Raw genomic sequence first — 19,475 nt, forward strand, 5'->3', positions numbered from 1 at the left:
ACCCTCAGTGCATGTTCTGTGGAACTAGCGATTTTATTCAGATTCGGAAACCAGTTCAATGGCCTTTGAAGTACTCCATGATTACTTCGATCGAGACGCATTCTCTCACACTCAAAATATGACCTTCAGGGTTGAAAAGAAAAACCTCCATCCCCCCTCACCTTCATACCTGCTCGTGATAGAGCCCACCCTCGCTGCTACCCTCATTGAACAGCGAAGAACCCCAGGATCCACAGGTCGTAGGAATATAAATGATCTGCTCTTACAAAGCAGAGTTAAAAGCTTTGGGGGTGATCCCTGTGATCTCTCAGAACACTCCCAGGCATATAATTAAAAGGTAGTTGCACATTTTTATGAAAATAAATTAGTGCTGTGACTTCATTGTTAAGTCACAACCAGCGGCGTCGCCCCGGGAGATGAATTGAAGGGAGGGAGTCGGACAGTCACTTGATAATTTGGACAATGGGGTTTGGGGTATCATTCATCAATCAAGCACCCTAAGTGAAAGTTTTGACAGGTGGAGGTCATGGCAATGTGGCAGGAGCCAAGAAAGATGGATGCGTTTAATTTGGGTAATGAAGAGTTAAACGTCATGGTAGAGCAAGAGGAGCGTTAAATGGGAGAGCTGCTCGCATTAAAGAAAGTCTTATTTAATTCCTCCGGTCTAATGAAAGACATAGGAACACAATCTTTGATTGACAATGAAGCCCCAGCTGTAATTCCCTGCAGACAGTTCACTTAAGTTCCATCCCTTGTTAATCTCAAATATAATGAATTGCAAAACTAAGGTTAAACGTGCCAGCGTGAATTCATTATCACTAATAGATTAGACCGTAAGATGATTTACAGTGCACTTTTTCTTTTCTTTTTTAAGGTGAATGGCTTTGATTTAGCAGAGATTTTCTCAGCCTCTCCAAGCCAGCCATCAATCATCCTGGTCTGGTCATTGTCCTCCATCATTTGACCCCTTTCACTTTTAAAAAGGACCAGAAGAAAGGAATTATGTAGGAGCTGATGACCTGGTCCAGCTAAATTATGATTCTGTTTTCAGTGCGCGTACAAGACCTTTCTTTATCCTATCCAGGAAACTGTATTCATCACGGGCTGTCATTCAAGTTTATCCTTGACCCAGTCTTATTGTTGCAGGCTTAATGGCAGCCCTTCGTCGAGATAACGCTTAATGCTCTTCTGTCTACTGGCGAAAAACCTGCCCTGTCCTGTAATACCAGGGTCTCTTATCTTCACATGTTTAAATGCATGTACATTCTAGAATTTTCCGGTAATGTAAACGAAGGTATCTCTTTTTCTTTATTTCGGTGTATTTCCTAGTGTATGCTATGCTACCCTAAGCACTGGAAAAGTTAGCATAACTAGCAGTTTGTGGTCTGGGCAACTATTCTCTGTCTGCTAACGCTAATGCTGAGAGGAATGTCATACACATGTCAGCCTATTAGCGCTACACAGCCTCTAGCAATGTGGCTTATACCCAGTTTGCTTCCCTGAAAATATGCATGTATAATTTGTGTTACCGGATCCCGGTTTGCAATCTTAGTGTGTGGGAGCATGTGCGTGTGTATGTTCACGCCTGCTCTCACATTCACATGTACTTGTTGTGCATGAATGTGTCTGATCTAATGGTGTATGGGGTGAACATAGCAACATATCTACCGTGGGCTGACTGTGGGGCCATAGAGTCCAATGACAGGCCTTAAAGCTGTGGCTGGCACTAATTGGGGTGATGTGTCCCCCGTCCCCTAAAGACATGACTGAGGGGATTATACATGATTAAGGTACTGGTCCTTCTCAGCTTTAAGATGGAGAGTATATCTTCTCAATGGTGAGATTACCCCAGTGACGGACAGATACTGATCGTCCAGGTCACTGGATGTCTATGACAGTGAGAGGCAGTTTAAAGATGATTATGGAGTTCTCAGGCATGGTGCCGCTCGGAAATAGAGATGACCAGCTTCTCTCTGAGATGGCGTGTTTCGTTTGAGAGCCTATGTTATATTAATACAGTCAGCTTGTTATAAAAAGTACAAAACTTAAAGTAAGATGCCTGAGGGTGTTTTTTTACACCCTTCATGAAATCCTGCCAGAACGCAGGGATGGTCCTGGTAACAAAGCACAATTAAAGTGTGACAATTAACTTCCCTAAGCAAGCGATTTATAGTTTGATTATAAATAATTGCACCACAATGGACAATATGAATTAATGATGTGCTAATTGCATATATGTTTTGCCTCTGTGAGTTCAGCAGGAGTGCTATACGTTCTGTGCATTGCCCCTCCTAAAGGTATATTCAAGGTAAATTAAATGATAAATTAATTGATCTGAAGTTTGAAATAGTCCTATTTCACCGCGGTGATTATACTAAACTTTCAAGGGGAAAGCAATTCCCAAGAGCACTGGAGAAGGAGCTTGTTTAGTTCAAAACGTCATCAGTCGGCATCATGATAAAACTTCAATGGAAACAGTCATACGCTGAACCCTGGAAAAGAATAAACAAAAAAGCGTGAATATTTATTGAATACAGATGTTTATTGCTACTTTTCATGAGGAAAGCCCCAAGCACCAGCAACAGGCCTCTGGGGCCATTGCACCATTAAACAGTGCCATGGCCACACTGAACACATTTGCAAGGAAAACACATTCACATTTCAACATTTTCCGTTGTCAGGGTTCAAAATGATCAAAAGTACTGCGACTGATCCTCTTTTTTCCTTGTTAGAGTGTGTTTCTGCTCCAGAGCAGCCTCTCACGCGTTTTCATTTGCAAAGAAGAGGTGGCTGAGGAGTTAGAGGAGCAGGAAATGGTGTCTTGTTAAACTGAATTGTCATGTCTGCTTGACAGACACTTATAATGAGATTAGCACGGGGATATCAAAGAGGAAGAGAAGGAAATAAGAGAGGTGGTAATCCGCTCTCACTTCGATGACAAATCTCATTCTGGCACTGGATCTTCTAAACTTTGCATTCCTGTTCATTAACTGACTTGTCTTGTAACGCTTGTCTTGTAACTTTCAGCAGTGCCTGAAACTCTGACACCCTCCCTAAAAAGTCCCTGAGGGATTAACTTTGAAGATTTTTTTTGTGTGTGCATAGAACACTAATAAAATCTTGTCTAAAAGTGTAGGGAGACTAACCATAGAAAGAAGAATTAATAGATATCCCAATTAAATTAGATTAACCTCGAACAAATGTAACTGTTCTTTTCTTTTTCAAAAATGTTTCAATACCCGTCCTCCAACAATGACCCCTTTGAATCTATATTGTGTATCCTTCTTGCATGCTCCTGATAAAAACGACCAGATGTTTATGCTCTGAAAGGACTGGAGGCTGATCAGGGGCACTCATGTTGTTGGTTTCCAGGTAGGAGTTAAAGGCTCTCACATACACATAGCTTAGCCTCTCCTTAAGTCTCCTTCAATGACCTTTACTGCTCATGAAAGATAGCTCTCTTACCATATGGAGGTATGTGGGGGGGATTTGCAAAAGCAGACATTTATGAAAATCCGTCTTGAACCCTTCATGAGAAATCCTTATGAGACATCAATGAAAGGGCACAGGAGCTCTGTATGGAAAATGACACACTTGAGAGGACCCCTGATACGGTAGTCTGAGAAAATGCCTGTCTATATGTGCATACGTTTTAGCCCAGTAGAAAATATTTGAAACACACATTTGAAGTTTCTTTATTTTAAGTGTCTATTGCATCTTTTTAGTAAGCATCGTATATTGTGAATATCCCATACTTATGTTTATGCACAGCAGGGGATGGTCATCATACTATCGACGCCTAGGTTTTGATTGACCAGAGACAGTGTCTGGGCATCCTCACTCCTTCAAGTTCAGTTAGTGGTGGTCATATTGGACTGAGGCATCGATTCTCTATCTCCTCTCTCCACATTTACCAAAGCCCCCCCACCCCACCCACACACCCACACCCACACACAAATACACACACACACAAATACACACATACACACACACACACACACATACCTCTCTGGATGCATTCCCAGGGGAATGTATCCTGGGCTGATAACTTGAAGCTATCTTATCTCCTCACTGTTCAAACAGTCACTGCTGAGATTTAGTCTTGTGTGTTTGTTTCTCTTAGGTCAGGTTTTTTCAGTTGTTTTCCTTCTCAAGGTTACAACAAGCCAAGTAGTTACTGAAGTATGTTGATGTCATGTTGTGAAATTGTTTGTTTATGTTTTCGTTTGTAACTACAACTAACTTAGTGCTTGTTCCTGAAAAAATCTACAAGCATTGCAAAAAAAGAATTGTCCGATGACTAAGCCTGTCCTCAGTTTTTAATCTTCTTATATTGTTTTGGTTCAATTTCCCATCGCTTAAATTTTTTGTGTTAATGAATGACACATTCCAAATACCTCTCTTTATAAATTGAATATCTCATTTCCAGTACGGAATTGAGCTTTTGACACCAATTCATGCAGTAGTTGTATATTTCATGCTCTGCGTTTTATTGTTTGTTTGGTTTCTACAACAACACTTATAGCACTCGACAATAACAACACTATAAAAACTCCTTTCGGAATTGTAACTTTCTTTATTTGTGCATACTGTGGTCATTGCGGGCGTACATATAAAATGGTTCTCAAATGGTTCAAGAGCAGTAGCAGTACTCGGGTGAAAATAATTAGATTGCGGTGGAACTTTTGCTGTGTGAACTAGCAAGCTCAGTTGTAGGTAGGTATTGTAGGTATTGTATATTGCATCTACGCAAGCAATGGTCAAGGGAGAGCTGCAGATGGTCTTTACCATTTCAGATGTATATTTTTACACATAAATTATATATAATATTTCAAAAACGTATTGTGTTTACAGTACATGGCAAGTGTTATAGCATATCATCAGGACATGTGGACTGATGAAGGCACTGTGTTATTATTCATGCCCCTAGAAAATTGTTTTATATAAATAAATGCATGTTGCTACCAAATCTTAAACTTTAATTCTGGGTTATCCTTAACCACTAATAACAGAGGGCTGGGATAAAGGACCTAACATGGAGTTGGCTGGGATTGGCCTGAAGGCTGTTTGCTTAGTCAGACTGCTTTGAACTGTCACTATAGGACTGCTGGTGCTAAGATCATAAAGCAGTAAAACATCAGAGTACAGGATACGTCTGAGGCAGGGTGACTAACCACACTGGAGAGGCCCCACTCCACACCACCCGGCCCACACTGAACGCTATCTTATCTCCTGGGAAGGACAAGTTGGGTCTGGCCAGCCTCTACCTGAATAGAAACAATCCTTTGCTTCTGAGAAATTAACTGCTTGAGGGCAAACTGGGATAAACAAATCTTGTTCTCTCTCCACTCTGGTCACCTAATGTTTATACAGTACTGTTCCACATTCATCATACACCTCATTAGGGCTAACCTTACTTATTGAAAAGCAATATTCTCAAATAGCAACTATATTGTTTTTTAAGTGATAAAAATAGAGGAGATGGTCTGGTGATCATTGACTTGCTAAGTTTCTACCGTGTTGTTTCACAATTCATTCGTTGCCTACATTGTCTCTGCACACAAGTGAACGCCCCATCCCTCACCCACATACACACACCCCACACACACACTTGCTCAGCTCTGCTCCCCAGAGTGGGCGAGCGAGGGACGAAGCTGACCTGCAGCCGTACGATCCGTCAGCGTTAGTCCAAGTCTGCAGACTAAACACAGTCTCATTACACCAGGCTCTGTTCGCCCACCAGGGATCCCGCCTATGTGTTTATTAACACAAGACACCAGAGCCAGTCTGCGTTGTCGGACTGTACAGTAAACACCATTTTAATGCTGATTTATAATGAGGGAGAACTAGGCTAGGGGCAGCTTAAGGCGGATGACAACAGGTGACATGGCAGTGTGCTCATGGTTAAGCCTGGGCTGTGTGGTGATGTCACAGTTGTATAGAACTCTGGGCTTAAACAAAGTGTCTCCGCCTCTGTTTTCCTGCTGAATTCCTACAGTAGCTTTTGAGTGACTGTGTTTAATAACTGGTGATGCAGCTCCCTGAAACGGCATGGTCCAACCCCGACAAGCTTCTGTTTATCTGCGAATGAGTGAGTGACTATATTTAAATTCTGTATCCAGTATGTTCTCTATATTTGGATTCCCTTGTCTTTGTCTGAAATGAGGGACTTATCTTCCAACAAGGACAAGTATACACAGGATCCAGAGCTCTGGGTCCTTGATTGTGTTTGTACTCCGTGCGACAAACATTTCTGGCAGTGCTCTGGTGTCAGCTGTTTACATTCGTGACAAGACACTCCAGTCTCAAGTATCTGCTAAGCATCAGACCTTGGGAGAGAGAGGCGACATCAAGGAGGTCAACAAAGAATCCGACACCTTAGAGATACATTTGCATTGAGTCGAGAATGTAAAGCAACAACATGACAAAATGTCCTTAGTCCTTGAGGGGACCCAACACTTGAGTGGTAAAATACCTTGAAACCATCATGGTGAGAGGCTCCAGAGAATGAGAGGAGAGAGGGTGTTGAATGAGCAGGGCTGCCACATTGACAGACAGAGAAATGAATGTTAGTCAGCTGGTGTGTCTCGTTTCAGTATCATCTCACTTCATCAGACGGCTGAACGAGGCGATGTCATTTAACGTGGGTGCCAACTCTTAACAACCAAAGCTTTGTATTCATTGTAATATCCAGTCTCACCTCAAGCCTCAGCTATGAAGAGACTTATACTTATAAGCCAGTAGGCCTACTGTATACTGGAGAGATTCTTCTGACTCTGAAAACAACACACCATTGTTTACAACACAGTATTACCTAGAACACTGCTATACACTTCAATGAACATGCCTGCCAACGTACACAAGGACATTCTCGAATGTGTGTCTATCAAGTGAAAAGTCCATTAGCCTGTATGTGCACCCAAAAGCAACTCTCTTATTCTAGCTTTCTCAGCACTCATTGAGGTTCCTATTGTGAATCCATCAGATTGAATCGTCCAGAAGCTAACACCTGTCTGGAGGCTATGCAGAGGACTGGGCGGATCCGAGGTTGTGGTCCATCAGATAGCCCCTAGTGAGGGGGAGTATTGATCCATGCCTCTCTGCCCCTTTGTGCAAGCAGCAGCTGCTCTCGTTTTTTTTTTTTCTGCAGGGAATTATTTCTCCTTTCAGTGTTCCTACATGAAAACGCTCACTTAATTCAACACTCCACTGCATCGAAATAAAAATATTGCATCCCTTTATCCAAACAGGAAAAGCGACAAAAAAAACATTAACAAGAGTTTGAGTTAGAGGCATTCAAAAAAGAGGCAGTGAGAAAAAAAAGGCTTGGTCGGTTTTAATCTTTCTGGAACTTTTTTTCATTTGTCCTTTTTGCAATCATTACGCATATGAATGAAGGACATCCTGTGGCTGACCCCGCAACTCCTAATCTCATTTTCTGTATTTTCACCTTTCGCTGGTCCCAGATGCCAGCCTCAGCCACTGGAACGGGGATGGAGAGGGGAGGAGAGGGGAGGGGGAGAGGGGTGAGAGGGGGTGTTGGAGGATAGGTGGAGGGAGGGGGGAGTTGAGGAGGGGACCGTCACTGTTTTCCTCCTCCCTGGTGTCTAGCGGATCCACGCAATGGCGCTTAGACCCTCCCTGGGATGAGTCATCGTCCCTGCATGGGCTGACACCAGCACCTCATTCTCAGCCAATAATGAGCCATGCTAATGAGCAGGCCGGCCGCCCTACATGCTCGTCATTAGGCAGCCCTATGATTCATGTTCACTATGGAGCTATCATAAAGGCCTTCTGCTGCTGAACAGACCAGGGAGAGATGTGAGGACAGGACAGAGTCTACGTGTAGTATAAAGGTGTACCACATTAGATGCAGGTCTAACATCCACTCAACCTGGTGGTATTCACAATAGGAAAGGCGACTGTTTGTGTGAAATGTAAGATTTATGTTTCTATATATGAATTGCATCAATCAAGCTGCAACCTAAATACATCTGTTCGAATATTTTAGGAAATCAAGATACTTTCCAGAATTGTATAACAACTAGTCAGATGAATCCCACATGAAGATGCAGGTCTGAATCATGTGTGTGTATGTGTGAAAAAACACTCCTGAGACTGTGAACCCGTCCACATATATCTGATAAGGCTTAATCAGCACAGGGTGGTCATGATAAAGCATTTCAGCAGTATCTGTCTCAGAGCCTGCCTGACTGTCTGCTCCCTGGCTGGGAATAGCGAAGACTCTCTCTCCCTCTTTCCATGCATATCCTCGTCTCGCTCACAAACACGCACACGCTTACTCTCTCCTCCTTCTCTCGGTCCCATTTTCCTCTCTCTCTCTCTCTCTCTCTCTCTCTCTCCCTCTCTCTTTTTATCTCTCTCTCTCTCCCTCTCTCTTTCTGTATCAGTGGAGACACTTCATAAGACCCGGCTGGGGAAAACAGCTCACCGGCTAGGTGGGGGGAGGGATTCAAAAGGGTAAGTGATTGCCCTCTAGGGGACGAGGAAAAAAGCAGGAAGTCTTATCGGCCAGACTCGCCTAGTCCTGCTGGCTGCCACCCAGAGCCCATGAAGAAGAGAGCAGCCTGCAGGGGACCAGCAGGCAGCCAGACTCCAATACTTCTCTCTCCTGCTGCTGCTCCCTCTTGACACAGCAAACTCAGCAGGGCTCCTGCATGGGGCTCAGGGATGCACATCCAATGTTGCTGTTTATCTGTCTGCATGTCTGACAGTGTGATGGTGTGCAGAGTTTCAGATGAAATTGTTTATCAGAGGAGGAATTTGGTATTTGTATTGTATCCACACAACAGTTTTTGTAATATTTATATTCCGCTAGTTGAGACAAATAAACAAATAAATATTCAATATATATAAATGTTTTACTGAAAAAGGTGTGAATAAGACACAATGGCCATTAGAAATGGCAAACTGTAGGCTGATGAGAATATTTAATTCGCGTGTCTTCAGCCGTGAAAACAGGAAACAATTAACACCTTCTAATAAAAGTGTGACGCTGTTCTTGGCTATGAGAGAACTGGAATATCAGTGTGGATGCTGATTTCGAACTCCTCCGTTTATATCTAGACACTATGTGGTCAAACGGTGCGCTGCAACAGTGTCCAAGCGCCACCTTCAGCTTCAGTACCTAATTTAGAAAAACAACAAAAAAGAAAGATAGACAACAACCGCGATGGACAATTTTTTGTTGTTGTTTTTTTAAAGTTTTTTTTTATGTCCAGGCGTAGTCAAATACCCGACCATAGCTCTTTGCTAACCTTCTCCTTACTGCTACTGTCTAAAATCTCTACCAATTCATGGGGATGATTGCCATCTAAGTATGAGGGTTTTGGTCTTTGTGGTTTTAGGTTAGTTGCATGTTCATATTCGGAGCTCTGTGCTCAGAGTGTGTATTTAATATGCCAGTCTCGCTCAGCATGAGTCCAGACACTCCGCACCAAGACCCACCTACAAATCCCACCTCCAATGAAAAGCTGCGGAGGGCGGAATAAAGGGTTAAGGGACTGTATGGAGTCTGTAAGGGCGGAGTGGAACAGACGTGATTGGATAGATATCAATGACGTAATCGACATGAAAAAGCTAATAACTAGTTAAGAAGGCAGTTTGTAACTCTGGAAAAGAGTGCAGAGCTTGGAGACATAAGAGAACGAGGACACACTGGTGAACAGCAAAGAGTGATTTGGCAGTGGAGCTGTGAGAAACACTGCAGCGTCCGGGGGAAGATAACTTTGTAACGGGACCATGGTGCAGCACACAGACAACAGCGAGACGGAGGGTAGCATGTCCAGGGATGCTACCGACTCGGAGGAGAGTGAATTTATGGCGTGCAGCCCGGTACCGATCAACCCCGACTGGTGCAAGACAGCAACTGGTCATATCAAAAGACCAATGAACGCTTTTATGGTTTGGTCGAAAATCGAGAGGAGAAAGATCATGGAGCAGTCTCCGGACATGCATAACGCAGAAATTTCCAAACGGCTGGGAAAGCGGTGGAAGATGCTGAAGGACAGTGAAAAGATTCCCTTCATCAGAGAAGCCGAAAGGCTCCGGCTAAAACACATGGCTGACTACCCCGATTATAAGTACAGACCCAAGAAAAAACCAAAGCTTGACGGTTCAAAATCATCAGCACCATCTCCGGAGAAATGCGGAAAAATGGCGAAAACTCCCGGCAAGAAATGCGCGAAAATAAAGACTAAGACCGGTTCTAAATCATCCCATGGTTATGGAGATGACTGTGTATTCCCAAATTTAAAAGTTACAAAGACTGTCAAAAGTGAACCAAGTGATGATGAGGACGATGATGACTACGAGGAGGACTTTCGTATGCGGATTAAACGAGAGGACGAGGAGCAGATGAGGCCATATAATGTAGCAAAAGTTCCCGCAAGCCCAACTTTGAGCTCCTCTGCTGAGTCCGAGGGGACGAGCATGTATGAAGAGGTACGGAATGCGGCACCGAACAGACTGTTTTACAATTTCAAGAACATTACAAAGCAGAGCACAATGTACCCTGCTTCAGTTTCACCAGCATCATCGCGGTCTGTTTCCACATCTTCCAGTTCCAGCGAGGACGCGGATGACTTGCTTTTTGACTTCAGTTTAAATTTCGCCCCTAACTCTCAAGGCTCAGAGCTGGGCAACCCGAATTCAGGAAATCTCTCCCTCTCTCTTGTGGATAAGGACTTGGACTCATTTAGCGAGGGCAGTCTGGGCTCTCACTTCGAATTTCCAGACTATTGCACACCAGAGCTCAGTGAAATGATAGCAGGGGACTGGTTGGAGGCGAACTTTTCTGACTTGGTGTTCACTTACTAAATTGAAAAGATCCGAGTAATAACAGAGAAGAAGAAATTAAATTATACGTCCCGTTCAAGTTGTTCCTAGCCCTGCCTCCTCTGTGGTTTGTTGGGGTCTGGGGGAGGAGGCGAGGTGAGGTTTGAGGAATTAGATGCTTATGAAGCTGGTACTGTAGCAAAAAAGTCTGCAGACGTTTTTCTGGCAGCATGACAGGGTTTTATGGATTTTTCTGTAGGTCTACAATTACTGTTCAGCTAAAACGGACCACAAAGGGAAAAATCTGTGAACTTCTATGCATCTTATCCTCTTAAAACTGCAGGGAAGTGAAAACGTAGGACTGTGGACTGACTCAAAGCAAATCTGTGAACTGACAATGTTCAGGATGTTACTTTACAACGGTTTTATGTAATTTCTATATGCCGCAAACGTTTGTTTTTTGTAACTGATTCCGTTTACCTCCTGATTTAAAAATTAAGCAGCCTAAACCTCTTCAGAATACAGGTGTGGGGGAAACATTTTGATACATAACAGACCTCATCTTTTTAAAAGAAAGTAAGATATTTTCAGGCATATTTTTGTACAGTAAAAAGGGAATGTTCTTACTGTGCTTTCAGTGAGTTTCAGGCACTTCTTCCCTTTATCATTTGTTTTAGCATGCAAGGGAGTCCTGGTTTTAAGGATTAAGTTAAATTAAAACTTGCATCAAAATGCCTTGTGATTTTAAGCTAGGTTTTTGTACAGTTGTAGAGCAGATTTGTTGAGTATTTGTAGACGATACAATGGCATCATGGGGAACACATACCTCAGTGCTGAAACTAGTTTCAAGATTGTATATGTACTGTAATATAGTAAAGCTAGGAGTTTATGTATATCATACTCGTGATATGTGGATGGGTCCCAAATCGCAGGTGTGAAACTGGATTTTGGTATTTTTTATGGCACATACTGTTTTTCCCCCCTCATTTTTTGTGCAATATACTCTTAAATACAGACCATCTGCATTTTTGTAGCAAGTGATGGAAAAACAGACATGTGCACTGTCAACATGCTTACCTGTCATAATGCTGAAACCTGCCCTGACAGGGAAAAACCCAATCAGCTGGAACTGATACAAAATGACAAAATACGGCCGTGTGGTGTGATGCATAGGTAAAAAACAAACAAAATGTCCCGATTTGAATGTTATTAGACTCACCTGATTGGATATTAGGCATGTAACCAAAACAAAGTGAATCTGACCCAAAATGTAAAGAGAAAGAAGTGCTGAAATAGGCATGTTACTATGTGGGTGGTCTGGCATAGGTCAAACAAGCAAAAAACATTCCATAGTCCTGTTTCATGAAATGAAACTTATTTTCAACTGAAGACTGCCTTCTTTTCTTAAGACATTTACCATAAACCTGTATTTTTATTTCTTGCACTTAAAACAGATATTGTTTATTTTTATGTGGGTCTTACATATGAAGTCTGTTTGGTTACAAGGTTTGGAATATGACCTAATTATATGCCAAGACATATTGTTGGAGTTCTAGGCAGTAGTTACTTCACATTCCAAGTGTGAATCTCTCTTTGACTCATCTTTTAATAAACAAGTACATACCACCATCAACTGTCCTTTCAGTTTGTGAATATAATGTATGTACACAGATGTAAGTTGGGTTTGAAAAGGATAAAAGGACGTGACAGATTTATGCCTATTTTGTATGTAGGCTACATGAGAATATTGTTGAGACTCAACTGAAATGATGGACTCTAACTGACATGTGTGAATTCACATTTAATAAAAACAAAAAAGAAATACTTGTAAAACGTTGGTGTTGAAATGTGTTCCTGTTCAAATCATTCACAGATGGTCTGTTTTTCTCATCTTGCTCACTGAAAAAGGGGCTCCGTGCCTTTAAGAAATTGAATTGCGCGCTCCAAACACTCTGAGCGCCGTGATTGGTGAGACTGTGGCCTCTTAGCTACGGCGTTGGAAGCGAGAGCCTTCCCTCTCTGTGTGAGAGCCCCCCTGCCTGGCCAGTGAGCTCATTCCTCTGTCGGTCTCAATCTCTCCCTTTAAGCTGAAACACAAAATATCCTTTTGAATGCTTGTAGAAAGGAACCATGGAGCACCAAGAATGAATAGAATGCCAGAACATTCTATTCATACTCACTGCTTGTTACTCCTAAAAGAACTGTTATTTTGGGTCACTGTTATTCCTTTTAGTTAAAAACTAAAACTGCATTAATGTGGGTTTGCTTTGATACAGCGCCTAAGACATTTGGAGGTAAATATCATATTAGAGAAAGGATACAAAAGTTATTTTACTGAAATCACAAAACAGCTGTAATACTTAATGCTCTAATTCACATGAAAAAAAAACATTTGAGGTATTGTCTATAATAAATGTTGTGGATTAATTAATTAATTATGTCTCATTAATAACAAAACACTTTAACTAGAAGAACATGCTTGCCTTTAGTTATGACCAAATGTATGCTATCACAAAGATGTTCTACTTTCCTCACCTTGGAGGAGAGAGGCCGTGCTGTAAGCTATCTAACCCTGTTCCTAATTGTAGATACTGCTATTGTCTTGATGAGGGTCAGGCTACTGCAACCCCCCCCCCCCCCCCCCCCACACACACACACACCTGACAGACTACACATCAGAACTCTGGAGGCCTGGCCACAGACCGATTTGTGTTCATTACAGCAGTAGGATCTAATGATGAATATTGGTCATGCATGACTGCATAGGCTTTAGCCTTCCCATTAAGTCAGTTTGCAAATCTGTAATAAAACATTTATCCAGCTATTACTTTAGCTGACCTATTGGTCAAAGTTACTAATGGATTCTGGGGCGATTCCCAGTAGAATCTAAACATTGATTTTGTGTTCCTCTGAAATATCTGCTCTGGGCTAGTGCCACCAGTACACGGCAAAATGAAATTAGTGACCCGTTGAAATTTTCTTCTCTTTAAATAAATAAATGGAAATTCTGAATGCTCAGGAGACATTGAAAGAGATACCATCCTTGAAATCCAGTGATGGGTGTGTGTGTGTATGTGAGGGGGGGGGGGGGGGGTGATTGTGGTGACAAAGAAAAGTAATTTCCAATCCCTTGAGCGTTTAAATCATTCATACAAGCCAGAGTGTCAGGGCCGGGTGCAGTACGTGACGCCTATACAAAGACCCCTACCTGACAACGAATGGCTAAAGGGGTTCATCTTCTAATATGCAATATGCTTAGAGAGTCAGACATCAGAAACATGTCACCACTGTCTTCCTCCTGAAAGTAAAACCTCTAGTTGGCTTGTCTCTGTCATAGTCTGTGGATGTCCAATCCTGTAATTGTCCAATCCCCACTTCTCCATGCGCTGGTGGTGTGCAGTCCAGTCTGTTACATCCCTGGTCATCAACCCTGGTCATCAGGGCCCACTGTCCGGTACGTTTTAGATGTTTCCTTTCTCCAACACACATGATTCAAATAAAGGTCATTAACAGGCTTCTGCAGAGCTTGATAATTAGTCAGCAAGCCAGTCAGCCAGTCACCCAGTCAGCCAGCTAGCCAGCCAGCCCAGTGTCCTCTGCTCCTGTCTTGGCCCCAGGCTACTCCTGCTGTTGATAGCTTATCCATTTGCTGCTCCCTCCCTCTGCAGTGAAGGCAGAGAGACATCATCAGGCCCACACACACATGCACACTCATATAGATACACAAACACACACCCACACACACACACTACGGATACCACACACACACACACACACACTACAGATACCACACATACACACACACACACTAAAGATACCATACACACACACACACTACAGATACCGCACACACAAAGCATCAGGCCCATCTGCTCGGTTGATATTTACCACTCCTTCGCATTTAAGAGAGGGCAGTCGAAGGGCCCAATTCCCTCATGGTGTTTTAGCACTACAGCAGCACACACGCACACTCTCTCTCTCTCTCTCTCTCTCTCTCTCTCTCTCTCTCTCTCTCTCTCTCTCTCTCTCTCTCTCTCTCTCTCTCTCTCTCTCTCTCTCTCTCTCTCTCTCTCTCTCTCTCTCTCTCTCTCTCTCACACACACACACACACACACACACACTCATAGACATACTCAAAGACACAATAAGGCAAAATTAATATAAAACCTGGGTTAAACTGAAATTTGACTTGACGGGTCTGGAAATAAAGTAGCAGTTGAGTCACTGATGGATGTTTGTAGCTGGGAGCAAAGAAGGCCACCCGGGCCCTACCGGATGTGGGGGGGGGGGGGGGCCTTATCCATTCACAAGGTGGTCTGTTTTTCAGGCCTTCCTCACAGACAGGATTTTCTAGATGCCGAGTGGGGACAGGCAGAGGGCCATTCTGAGTGGCCCTGGAGTCTCTCTACTGTTGTCACAGAGCACACAGAAACAACAGTTCAATCACACCTCCATGAATCCACTGTGACAATGGGTGAAATCTCATCAAGAGAGGTCAGCCTTATATCTGTCCAGGTCATTCATCAGTCATTTGAATGATCTGTAGATAGGGACAGAGGCTCTCTGAGGCACACCTGCTCTTCCTTATTGGAAGTCTGCAGCAGTGGTCACAGTTAAATCGAAGTCTTACGCGTGCCTTTCACACACTCTCTAACTTGGAATGTGCCGTGTGGAACTTTGCAGCGCTTTGGATGAAAAGTCATAAAGCTTGGGTTTGAAACAGCTCAATAAAACAGCTTTGTACAAAAAAATACAGATGAACCTCCAAACTCTCAATGTAATCTAGCTTTGTTTGGAAAGCAATTATACAAGTTGCTTGGCTTGATTGTGGTCAGTTTGGAGTTTATATAACCTTGTTTGGAGATTAATTGCAGCACTGTGCTAGATGTTTATCTTATGGCATTACAGCCAGGCCCACAGCCTCATGCACTTTCCAACGCACATGTGTATACTTAATCTCCATTAAACTGACATAAATCCCCAATATTAGAATAATATCTCAATTTTCCTATATGCAGACGCAAAAAAAGAAAAAAACATTTAAATCCAGATTAAAGCTTTATAGAGTGTCATTTTTATCAGTTGCTCACTGCTTTAGGTGTTTCTGTTGGAGATGTGTTTAGAGGTTGCTGTAAAACTACAAAACAAGATGAATCTCAGCGACCAAAATCAACAGATTGCATAATGGTGGTCCTCGCACATCAAATGTGGGGGAAGTTTATTAGAGCTGCATGCACAATTGTATGTGTTTATCTGCTGAGGAAAGTCTGGTTGGCTCTCATCCCAGATGCATGGGTTTAAGACCACATACCCCTCCCCCTCGTCTACGAGCTTGGGGTGTGAGTGGAGCTGGGGCTGGGGCTTGGGCTGGGGGGTGGAGGCTCTGGAGGTTGAGAAGACCTACATTTTGCTCAGCTAGATGATAACCCAGACTTATGGCCTCAACATTTTACCTCAGTACTGAGGCTTAATTGTGTGGTATGCTGGTGGGATCACAGCACCCAGTGCAAGGCATTCAAACTGCATTTGTGTATAAAACTGTGTGACCCACCTTCCCCACACACACACACACACACACACACACACACACACACACACCCTCCTCCTTCTTTCTAGTTAGTGATAACGGACACAAACAATCAGGGCCTCCCACTGCCCTCTCACTCAGGATTAGGCAAGGCCTGTCTGAAACAACAGCTTAGGGGGGGAAGCCCCGTAGCCCAAATCCAGGGACAACCAGTTGGCCATTCATTCACATTCATATGTAACCTAATACCAGACTGCTGCTGCTGTGCCCCCCCCCCCCCCCCCCCCCCGCCAACTCCGGCCTCAGCATGCAACCTCTCTCTCTCCTGCCCACTTCATCTTTCTCTCCTGCCCTCTCCCTCTCTCTCTCCCACCCATCCCCCCCCGCCCCTCGCTCTCTCTCCCTCTCCGATGCCCCCCCCCCCTCTCTGTCCATCTTTCTCTTTCTCCTGCACTCCCTTCAGTTCATCATGTTACCCAGGTTACAGCATTAGGGCGCCCCCCTCACAGCTAGCAGCAGCACGGGGTCTCATTTGAAAGTCTCTGCTGCTTCAGTAAATAATTAGTACACCAAACCCCCCTAGGATCTTTACAGGAAGCATGGTTCTCTTACCACAGGGCCCGGGCTGCTTTTAATGAAGGCTATGCTAATACTACAGTGTTTCTGATAGGCTCTCACCCCCCATGTCTCCTAAAACATAACATGTCCCCATCTCGATGCTGAATATGGAGGCGGGAGCTAAAAACAGATATGTGGTTATTTATTTATTTATCTTGTTTTGTTGTATATTTGAGATGTGATGTCAGGCTGTGTTCAGATGCGTCTTTCTCCATCAACTCTTTATGTTTGTGATATGAGAGCGGATTCGTACAACTAGAGACGTCGCATCAGAGCTGTTAGCCTGAAAGAATTCCAAATGAGCTGATAACCGTTGTCATTACATATTTGTAAAAAAAAGAATAATCTAATGTTATTTTACCAATATGCCTTTTAAAGACATGACCACACAAAGAGCATATGGTTCCAACATTGTCAATGTAACCCTTTTGTATCAAATGAAAAAAAAAGACAAATCCAACAAGTGACAACAAGCTCTCCCCATCTGCCTCGCTCATTAGCTAAGAAGCAACACAGATGCAGTAGCAGCATCTTGCCGGCATCTCGGACACAACAGCGCTACACGGTAAGAAGGGCTGCCAAAAAGTCCATTACCAGCCTGTAGACGGAACAGGCCTATGTGCGGCCAGTGATGCAGAGATAACTTCAGATGGCTTTTGAGGAGAGGGGATAAAAAAACAGAAGGCTGTGCCAAGATATGAGAGGTAAGTCAACCACATTTCCCTCTGGTTCTGGTCCTCCTCACGCCTTCCCTCCAGGCACCTCCCCAACACTGCATTTTGGAGGGCATTTTTAAGAAAGATAGAACCCTGAATTATTCATGTGCCAATGAACAATTCATACTCAGTATGGCAAATCTATATCCATTATGGAGAAACGTAATATTCATAAAATATACATAGCCGACAAGCCACGAGCTACACCTTTAAGATCCCCAGAAAAATAAACAAGCAAATCTGACGGTATGTTCGAGAGTTCACAACACAGTCGGGAGCGCCCGGCTCCTCTTAACAAGATTTGCAAGATGATTTTATTGGCTCCCTGGAGTTCTCATCTCTGCGTGAGTCTTGCAGACTGCGCCGGAGTAACAGTCTGACTGGTCGTACTGACAGAGGCAGACGTCGTTCCACAGAGAGAGTCGGCGGAGCACCGGCACAAATGCAGCCGAGTGCAGAGGGCCGCGGCAGGTGCTTGTGGGTAGCTGTAGATTGTCTGGGGCCAGCGGGGAGCGCTAGCTGCTACGGGTCTGAGGAGTTGGGACATATACCCCTCATGGCTCCTTTGACTTGTTCATTTGGTTGAACACCTCAGCAAGCCTGCTACCAACCAAGAACGGCTGTGGTTGAGTCATTATGAATCCCCACAGGCTCCCACACTGCCCTGGCGCTTACTGCAGGAGATAAACACACGATTGCTGTTACAGGGTTTTGGATGCCCCATTTTGTGTTTTTCCATACTCTTTGGCAGGGAAAATACCGGAGGAATAACAACATGTCTCTTTATATTTTAGCCTGTGTATCTTGTGTTGTTATGTGATGTCAAGTGTGTGTATGTGCTTGTGTCTGTGTGGGTTGCTTTTCCTAGAGGAAGTTCATCTGACAGAACCTTCACTGATGTGCATCAGCGTGTAGACTAGGTGACAGGACGCATACCGGCTATTTTTAACCAACGCCCAGACGAGGGGATGTGGCTGTGATCAAAAGGGGCCGCTCATTGATTTTCAAACCTGCACATTATTCCGCAAATATATATCAAAGGGAAAGGACTTGCATGGCTTCTCTGATAGGCTCAGCACGACTTAAACATACTAAAGCTGTGTTAAAGCCTCCAGCTAACACGTTTTTAACTGTGAAAATGAATAACGAGAGAGTGTTACGCTAGTCACTTCAGGACACGCTACCTCTGAAGAAAAAGATTGAAGGAGGGCTGGAGAGAGAGAGAGACAGACAGATAAAGAGAGAGAGAGAGAGAGAGCGAGAGACACAGATAGAGAGAGAGAGAGAGAGCGAGCGAGAGAGAAAGAGAGAGAGAGCATGTCATAAAATAAATGGTACCACAGTGATTCTATGAATTATTAAAGTACCCTTTCAGATTCCTTAATTAGGAGGGGTAATCCAGCAATTAGCATGGGGTGAATGGCAAAGGTACTGTAGATCACTGGGAAGTAATCCTGTGGAAAGAGAGAGGAAGAGAGGGAGTGACAAGGAGAACGAGAGAGAGAGAGAGAGAGAGAGAGAGAAAAAGAGGGAGAGAAAAAGAGGGGGATAGAAAGAGGGAAGAAAGAAAGAGGGGAGATAGAGAGGGATTGAGAGAGAGATGGAGCTCCTTTTACAGTGAGACTCACTAATAATCCCATTACAAAGGGTCTTACTACAGAAACTATACTTTCCTCATCTTTTAAGCACCAACCTCAACCGTGTAATTGCCATGCATTTAAAGCAATCTGGTCAGTGGCGACAGAATCCTGCTTACTGCTGAAAAGTTAATGACACTGAAAGCCAATACGAGACCTTGAGCACTTAGTCGCTGGGTT

At 43.5% G+C, this 19,475-nt stretch overlaps 1 protein-coding gene across 1 annotated transcript; it reads left to right on the forward strand.

The window, feature by feature from the left end:
* The first annotated feature begins 9,693 nt into the window (after positions 1-9,693).
* sox11a (SRY-box transcription factor 11a) lies at positions 9,694-12,573 on the forward strand. Its single transcript, XM_067242802.1, has one exon. It carries the CDS (start codon positions 9,763-9,765, stop codon positions 10,837-10,839), a length of 1,077 nt encoding a protein of 358 aa, XP_067098903.1. The 5' UTR covers positions 9,694-9,762; the 3' UTR covers positions 10,840-12,573.
* Positions 12,574-19,475: the final 6,902 nt, after the last annotated feature.

Source organism: Osmerus mordax, chromosome 9, assembly GCF_038355195.1.
Source record: "Osmerus mordax isolate fOsmMor3 chromosome 9, fOsmMor3.pri, whole genome shotgun sequence".
Lineage (NCBI taxonomy): Eukaryota > Metazoa > Chordata > Actinopteri > Osmeriformes > Osmeridae > Osmerus > Osmerus mordax.